Raw genomic sequence first — 9408 nt, 5'->3', positions numbered from 1 at the left:
ACCTTCACTAAAAACTATTTGTGACAAAACGGTAAAGATTATCTTCTCCTTACAAAATGTTGCTGTTGCTAAATTTATTAGCAATGCCATAATGTGAATTAGTACAGTTCGATAATTTTAGTATAGGTCCGATCCATAGGTTGAGTCATGCTATGTGCTACGTACTTATATTATATATATTCATTTTAAATTTTTTCTCAATAATTAAATAAATAAATTAAATAATAATATTAATATTAACAATAAAAATACTAATAATGATAAGCTAAACATAATTAAATTATCAATCTTATAACTTTATTAATTTTAAATTAATTCCATAAATTTATTTTATTTATGTATTATTTTATTTAATATTTATGAATATACTCCTATATATTTTTTATATTTACATTTTCATTTTTTATATTTTTAAAAATATAATTTTTTTTCATATCCATTTCCCCTTTTTTTTAATACACGTTTTCATTATCATGCTACTATCATCCCTCCTTGTTGACTCGCCTAGGCTTAACGCCTGTACCATACCTTTTAAAGTGTAGACCGCGGCAACCTGACACGGACGCTTGAGCGGAAAAGATTTTTTTTTTTTAATTCCTTATATTTAAATGAGTTAAATAATTATGAAAATTTAAATTAACAATAACTATCAATGAATTTACATCACATATAAACGAGTATAGAATAAGTTTTAGTTATTTATTAATTAATTATAAAATAATTTAGAATTTAATATTTATATATTAATTTAATATAATACTCTTAATATAAACAAGTTAAATATATAATTAAAAAGTCATATTATTTTGCATTTAAAATTTTATATATTTTTAATCATTAAGTATTTAAAATATATAGGTAATAACTATAAAAATTAAAAATTTTATTATTTACAAATAATATAAAAGAAAATTATTTTTTATTAAATTATTAAATTAAAAATATCAACTTGACATAAATTAAAGTATAATTTGTATAAAAAAAAGATTATTTCGTGTATAAATAATTTATGAAAATATCATAAATACATAAATATAATAATTATAATTTTAAGGAAAAAATAATAATTATAATTTTTTTTCAATAATTTGATAAATTAAATTAAATAATACTATTAATGTTAACAATAAAAATGAATGAAAATACTTGATAAGTTAAACATAATTAAATTATCAATATTATAACTTTATTAATTTAAAATTAATTTCATAGATTTATTTTATTAATGTACCATTTAATTTGATATTTATGAATATACTTTTATATTTTTTATATTTACATTTTTATTTTTTATATTTTTTAAAAATATAATTTTTTTCATATTCATTTCCTTGTTTTTTCGTTTACGCGTTTTCATTGTTGACTCGCTTAAGCTTAGCACTTGTCCCATACCTTTAATTGTAAATAAAAATATTATTATCTTATTTATTTAATGCTTTAAAATTCTTCAAAAAAAGTTTTAGAATTTTAACCTTAAGAAACCATTGCAAGTTTAAGACTTTTCGCCCTGACATCATATTAAATGCGTCAAGTTGGCCTTTAGATATATCCACAACTACAGATAGGATAAAAGTTTCGGATAAACGTCAAGGTATAGATATTTAACATTTATATATATTAATTTAATATAATACTCTTAATATAAGCAAATTAAATATATTATTAAAATAACATATTATTATTATTATTATTATTATTATTATTATTATTATTATTATTATTATTATGCATACAAAGCTATATATAATAATGAGAACATACAAAGCTATATATAATGGCAACTAGACTCTCTAATACATAAAATTAAGACTACATATAATAAATACTCTAAAATTAAAGTTTATTTTCTCAACGCGGTGTCTCCAAAATGGCGATTTGCGCTGCCTGGCCCATTTTCTGTCTTTCTTCTCCTGTTCTTGCAATAGCCATACCAAACCAAACCTAGCAAAACCAAATTCAGAGTGCCACTAACACCCAAGACAGCCCATATCCATACTTTGTTCTCTCTTTTTGAAGAGATAGCTGCTTGTGTATTAGTGTGGTTGCCTAAATTTTCATCAACTTGCAAGGTTGAGTTAAAATTCCAAGTGTGTATCTCATGCTCCTCGAATAAATCTATGGTGGTGGATGCTGAGAAGCCTACCGTAACCCATTCATCTGTTAAATATTCTCTAAAGTCTACAATATAATGAAGGTTATACGAATTATTACCCGTGGAACTTTCTTCATTACCATTAGTTACAAGAACACTTAAATTTTTTGAGCTGGAATTGTATTCAATCCAAGCTTGAATTTCTTCTCCATTAGCTATATCATCCTGTGTCCAGTTCGTGACAACGACAGAGGACAATGAGTTGAGATCAATACCTATGTGTTCATTTCCATCTGCAGGATCCCAATCACTCCAGCCAGTGTCAAATTCAACGGCAACAAATGGAAGTTGCGCATTGGTAGAGCTCAAAAGGCCAAGACGTGGGCCTCCTGACAAAGGCTCAAGTTTAGAACCATTGTTGGCGAGGAAGAATGCAAATCCATTGCCTCTGCTTTCATTACCGTTGGAATTCATAGCGAAGGAAAAATGAGCTTTGAAGTCTGCAATATTGCCAGACTTATCCCAAAGGTGAATTGGTTTGTAATATGTGGCTCGACCGACGCTACCATTGGAGCTCAACTGATCAAAGCTTTTGGTGAGTTGAATGTATGGATCTTCAGCATATGCGTCTCCCTCCAACTTAATCTCTGTCATATTATATGAGCTGAATTCGTTGAAGCTAAAAGCGGTTGATTCAGTGGAAGATTGGATTTTGAAAGGGAAGAATGTAAACAAGAATAGGATGATGAATGTGCACAAAGACGGACGTTTGGAGGATTCCATGGTTGGGAAGGGCTTTGAGAGCTTGAGGAGAAATTGCTTGCGAGTTTACTTATAAGCATACTTTCATCCCTTGCCTGTTGACTCGCTTAGACTTGGCTGCTACCCCAGCTCGTAGAGTGTAGACCACGGCCCTCATGTTAACCATATAAATTCATATTTACAATATTAGTTATTTATTAATTAAATATAAAATATTTAAATTTAAATTAGCTAAACAATTGAAAATATTTAAATATTTATTAATTAATATTAATTAACTACGTCAAATCAATAAATTAAGTATCAAATATGAATGAGTATAGAATACGCCTTAGTTTTTTATTAATTAAATCTAAAATATTTGACATTTAAAATATTTAACATTTACATATTTATTTAATAAAAATTATATAATACTCTTAAGTTATTGAAATACCATATTGTTATGCATTTATAATTTTTAGATTTTTTAATTTTTAATTATTTTTAAAAAATAAAATAAATATTAACATTTATATAATTATTCTAAAAATTAAAAATTTTCAATATTAGTATTTTTATTAAATTAAAAAATTAAAAATATCAAGTTAATATAAACTAAAATACATTTGGTATAAAAAAAGGAAGATTTTTTTATATAAATAAATATATAAAAAATAATCATTTATATTACGTAAGAAAAAAGAAATAGTTATTTTCAACAAGCATTAATTATAAGAGCCATTACGCGCATATATTAAATGTTGCAATGCTATGCTCCATCTAATTTGTTGAACGAGTCTCTTTAGTTTTCTAGGAGAGTGGTACCAAGGTTTTAAACTCTTAAATAGGGATATTATCCATGAGGAGCAATTTCTGGATACGCTCAATTCACTCGCCAATTTTAATTAGGACGGTGGGAGTGTATATGTTTTTAATAGCATATGATAAAATTATGACGATTTTAATAGCAGTTAAGTTAAGTTTTGATTCTGACCTATGTGTATGTGTTCTACTTTTAATAAAAAAAAATGGTATTCACAAATGAGTATATTTATTAATTAATTAAATATAAAATATTTAGAAATTAAAATATTTGACATTTATATATTTATTAAATATGATACTCTTAATATAAAACAAGTTAAATATATTTTTAAAATACCATATTATTATGAATTTATAATTTTAGATTTTTCAATCATTAACAATTTTTAAAAAAAATAACATAAATGTTAAAATTTATATAATAATTCTGAAAATTATAAATTATAAATATTAGTATTTATAAATAATATAAGCTAAAATTATTTTTTCTTAAATTAATATTTTAAAAATATCAACGTAATATAAATCAAATACATTTAGTATAAAAATATAGTTACTTTTTTTTATAAATAATGATGAAATATAATAAATATATAAAAATAATAATATATTTTTTTAATAAAAAATAATTACTTTACGTAAACACTAATTATAAGAGCCATTATAAAAATCTATTTTCCGTTTATATAGACTTTACTTTCTTAACATATATTAAATAGGGGTATATTAGTAAATTAATAAATAAACTATTATTTAAAAAAGTAAGATATAATTTGAGACAAATAAAAAATAATAAGTTTACTTTTATAAGACAAAGAGCATTAAATTAATATTTAAATGTGGTGCTACTAAGGGTGGCCACAGACCAGTTTCGAACTGGAATCAAACCGAAACCATTTCAGTTAAAACCTGACGGAAACCAGCCTTACCAAAACTAACTTCGAATTGGACCGTAATTGTCGTTATATAGTTTGGTTCAGATTTATATTTTTCAAGGATAATGAACCAGCGGTTTCGAATCAAATTAAAATAATAGTTTCGAACCAGACTAAACTGATGATTTAAATACAAACGAATTCAATAAATACATCTCTCCACTCCTAATACATTTTTATAAATCTTAAATTCCCTACAAAATTATTTTTACACTTTCTTTAATTTTTAATACTCTGTCAATTTCTCTCAAATTCTCTAAATAATTATTTTCAATACTCTTTTTAATTCTCAATAATCTCCCAATTTTCCTTTATTATTTTATATCTTCAATAAAATTTTCAATACTATCTCAATTATTTTGATATTATTTTATATCCTCAATAAAATTTCCAATACCTTCTGTTTTAATTTTTTTTTTCTCTTTTATACTTTTTAATTATCAATTATTATGTAATTTTTAGAAAAGGGGCAAGCAACAGAACTAAAAATTTCAATTTCTCTAAATTCTAAAAAGATACATAGGCAAAATTAAGTTCATGCACCTTTTTTCTAATTTCTTTTAAAAAAAATTAAATTCATCTCTAGTTTTTTAATCAAATTCAAATCTTTTCTTATTAAATTTTTCTTGAAGTTGAATAATTTTCATTTTTTTTTGTTATTTTATTTTGATGGAAAGATTTCTAAGAAAAATTAAAATTTTCTACAAATATAATTTAAATTCTAAATTAATAAAATTTTTCTCTCATTTTTTTTGTCTAAGTCACCCTTAAATAGCCCTTAAACTGCTTCCAAACTATACTCCAAATAGTCTTGAACAATCCTTTTTCGAACCGCCCTTTAAATCATTTTAAATCGAGACTCGAATTGAAATAGGCTCAAAAATCGTCTTTCAAACCATTTCATGACAATTTGGTTCGGATTCATGATTTTCAAAGGCTATCGAAATGAGGGTTCCAAAGTTTCTTACCATTTGCTTTCAATTTCATGTTATACTCACTCATTTCAATCTCAATTCAAGGTTTAACAAAGGAAGGGAGAGAAAGCATACACTAACCTTTAATGGCTGCTTCTCAACCTTGTGAAAACTTCAAAATTTCTTCTTTTTTTGGCTGCCTATAAACTTTCCAAGGTGTGGGGACTAATTGTAGTGAAGGAACTTGAGAGGATTATGGTGAGAATGGAAGAGATTTGAAGCTTGGATGAGAGAAATCATGGAGGAAAATGGAGAACTAGGTTTCGGCTATGGGATGAAATGAGGAAGAAGATGAAGTTTGAGTGGATTAAGTTTGTCACTTTATGCTATTTATACTCCACTAAGTTTTGTTTATCCATTATAATAATTAAAGTGTTAAAAATTCTAATAATTCCTATCATGTTTTCTTTATTTACATAACATATAGTTTCATGTTTTCATGAGATTTTTAAAATTTTAATATCACTCATCTTAATGGACATTTAGGTCAAAAGTCGACTCTAGGTGCCAAATGACCAAAATGCCCCTCTTCGGGTTATAGTCAAACTTTTTCAGTAATACTGACTAAATTCCCTATCCGATGGTTCCTTTAATTTTATACTGTCTATTTCATTTTTATTTTCATCTGTACTGATTAACTAAATTTTTTTTCACATTTTTAATGTTATTTGTACCTCAGTAAACCTTTAATTAAGTCAAGAAAATTATTTCCTAGGGTTCCTCGTGGGTCTGGAGTCGTCAACTGTCTATGCAGTGACTTCCCCGTACGGTCACCCATCACCTTGGTTTCGGCTCCTTTAACCTAGTTAGATTTCATTTCTTTTATTTTTTCTTAATTTTTCTTGGTCTTTATTTCATCAATTTATGTCTCCTCACCCTAATTTAAGTGTAGTTCCAAACATTCTGGCTGTCTAAACAGACGTTAGTCATCGGAACAGTAGAATGTACGGACTACCTATAGTGAGGGCATTACAATTCTTTCCCTCTAAATAAAAATTTCATCCTTGAAATTTACCCAGTGTAAATAATCGAGGAGCCGCTATCTCTTTGTCTTTTCTCTTTTTTGTGTTATAATACTTCACTTTCTCTTTGGTCTATCTTAATAGACCTAGTTCTACAATCTTATCCTCATCTCGATTTACTATCGAAAATACGTAGCTCTACACAATAGTCCTAAGTCGATCAGATGTCTGCGACTTACAAAGACAAACATCGAGAACATTGTGTAGTTACCACGGTATATCCCAATATATCAGATTTTTCTTATACTTATCCTCAATTAGTTCTGCATCCATCTTCTTTCATCTCATATACAATCTCCTTCTTATTTCTATCCATTATCATTAATACGATCCTTTTAAGTTGATAATCTACCATTATCTTATGGCCTAAAGGGTTGGTGACAAGTATGTCATCTTCTAACCATCTATCGGTATCCTCTTTCAAAAGAAGGTACAATGCATATATAGGAGTGAATATAATTAGGGTCTATCAATACATATTTAAAGGTATTATAAATAGAAAATGTACCTCTGATAACGTCTATCGGATCTGGCTCCTCCTGAGCCATAGCGTATACGCGGGGTGCTACTCCAGCCTCGGGCCATTCTGTAGTCTCAAAAGTACTTTGTGATGTACCAGCTGTCTCAGGCCTCACAGGTCTTCTACCCCTCTGCACTGTCGAGGCAAACCTCTCAGTCGATGGTAGAGCAGTGGGAACACTCCTCTATGGACAACCTCGTAAGAAATGATCCATAGATCCACATCTGAAACATCCCCCAGTTAACAATCGACACTCCCCTCTGTGTCTCCTGCCACAGTGGGTACATTTTGACACTGGAATTGATTCCCTTGTTACTGTACCCGGAAAACTAGCTACAGATACTCCAGACTGGCTCCTCTGGCCTTGTGTCTAGCTCTGTGAACCTTTAGGCTTCTTACTACCAGTAACTGGTGTACTAAACTAGCCCTGTCCAGGACCTCTCTTACATTGGCTGTCTCTCCTGGACTGCTCATCATCTTTGACTCTCTCCACATCAAGAGCTGATGTTACCAACAAAGAGAAGTCTGTAAAGAGATGAGAAGTAACTATCAGTCTGATTTTGTCATTCAGTCCGTCCTCAAACCTTCTGCATTTATCAACCTCTGTGGGCATTATTTCCAATGCATATCCACTAAGTCTCACGAATTCCCACTCATATTCGGAGACTGTAAACTACCACTGTCTCAGTGCCAGGAATTCTTTTGGCAATCCATTAAATTCTTGTAGTGATAGATTTTCCTTTAATAAAAATATAATAGATTATAATAAAATAACAAGTTTTAAAAGAATTGTGTTGTAACATCCCTAATTTTTAAATTAATTATTTTATAGGTAGCCATTAATATTTTATGTTATTTAAATTTTGGAAAATTATTTGAAATTTTTCGAATTTTTGAAATCATGTTCGATTTTTCAAAAATGTAAAACTTTGGTATTTTTAAAAATTAATTAAAAGACCACGTGACAAAACTAAAAATATATTTAGACCCTACGAATTTTTCTAAGTTTTCTAGAATTTTTTTGAAATTTTTGGGCATCGTTTTTTGTCCTAAGGCAGAGCAAAAATTTAAATTCGGGTATCCTGAATCGGACCAGCTAAATCGAACCGGACTGGGTCGGACCAATCGAATCAGACCTGCCCTCTTTCTCTTATTCTTTTCTTCCTCCGTGCGCCCAACTCCCTCTCCTTCCCTTTCCTTTTTCTCTCTCCTCTTTCCTTCCCTTGCTGCCCCACCGCCGCCCCTCCCTCCCCAGCTTGCCCGCGTGCCTCCAGGACACCCCCCCCCCACTGCTCGCCGCCGCTCCAGTGGCTGGAAAAACGCGCGCGCAGTCCCTTCAAAGCTCCGCGCGAGGCTTCGGCTTCCTGGGCCGATTCCTATCGATCCAGCCACCGATTGAACTGGGTCTTATTTCAAAACACATTTACACCTCGAGAGCTTTTCATGGACACCAAGAACACAAAAATCCATTGAGTTGTTTGTCCAATTTTTGCTCGGGAAGTTTTAGCCCATTTTGACTTTGGGCTAGATTTCTCGAAAACCATAAACCTCACAAAAAATCTGAGAGTACCAGAGTGCTCTACTCGTTGAGAGCTTCGCGGCAATACCCATTTCAAATTTTTTCAAACACCATTTTTCGGTGTGTCCCGCGAAACTTTGCAGTATTTTTCCGAGCATTAAATGAGTTTATAAAATTTCGTAAAAATTATATACTAACCCATGTGTTGTGGGCTTCGAGTAGGTACAATCAATTTGCGGAAATTCGACAATTGCTTGAGTATGTAATTTCAGGCCGGGCAGACAGACTATCGGGAAAGCTTCAGAACTGGGTTGAGAGTATAGGCTACCCTCGCTTTTAGGCGTGCGGGCGTGTCTCGAGTGCGAATTGGTATAGGTAAACCCGAACCCTCATTTTTCTTAATTATCTAGTGCCTGATTTTGATTAAAAATCTATAAAATATTCGTGGTAGGTTAGAAAAATATAATTCCTTTTGCATTAGCTTAATAATATTGCTAAGGACCGCAGGGCAAAGTTTTAGAATATTTAGAGCTCATTTGGGTAATTTTTGCAAAAGGGGCAATTGTAGGGAATAAATTATAATTTTTTAAATTGTGGTTGATAACTGTTTGGGTAGGCCCAGGAGAGGCCATGTGATGTAATTGAGTTGTTGATGTGTGACTTGTGGATATGGAAGTGCATTTTGAGCCCTTTTACAGGTTGGGTGGGTCATAGGTATAGGGGAGATTCTATCGGATTTTCGGCATGACTTAGGGTGTCTTTGTTCTTTTCTAAACT

The 9408-nt window shown here is 29.8% G+C and overlaps 1 protein-coding gene across 1 annotated transcript; it reads right to left on the bottom strand.

The window, feature by feature from the left end:
• Positions 1–1840: 1840 nt before the first annotated feature.
• On the bottom strand, positions 1841–2875 carry LOC131182047 (lectin beta-1 and beta-2 chains-like). Its single transcript, XM_058150674.1, has one exon. It carries the CDS (start codon positions 2873–2875, stop codon positions 1841–1843), a length of 1035 nt encoding a protein of 344 aa, XP_058006657.1.
• Positions 2876–9408: the final 6533 nt, after the last annotated feature.

This window comes from Hevea brasiliensis, chromosome 8, assembly GCF_030052815.1.
Source record: "Hevea brasiliensis isolate MT/VB/25A 57/8 chromosome 8, ASM3005281v1, whole genome shotgun sequence".
NCBI classification, from domain to species: domain Eukaryota; kingdom Viridiplantae; phylum Streptophyta; class Magnoliopsida; order Malpighiales; family Euphorbiaceae; genus Hevea; species Hevea brasiliensis.
The sequence above is the reverse complement of the archived record's forward strand: the minus strand, read 5'-3'. Positions and strand labels throughout refer to the sequence as shown.

What these genes read in the sequence shown, in the direction of transcription:
- LOC131182047 (XM_058150674.1), bottom strand. Translation starts at nt 2,875, where the DNA reads ATGGAATCCTCCAAACGTCCGTCTTTGTGCACATTCATCATCCTATTC.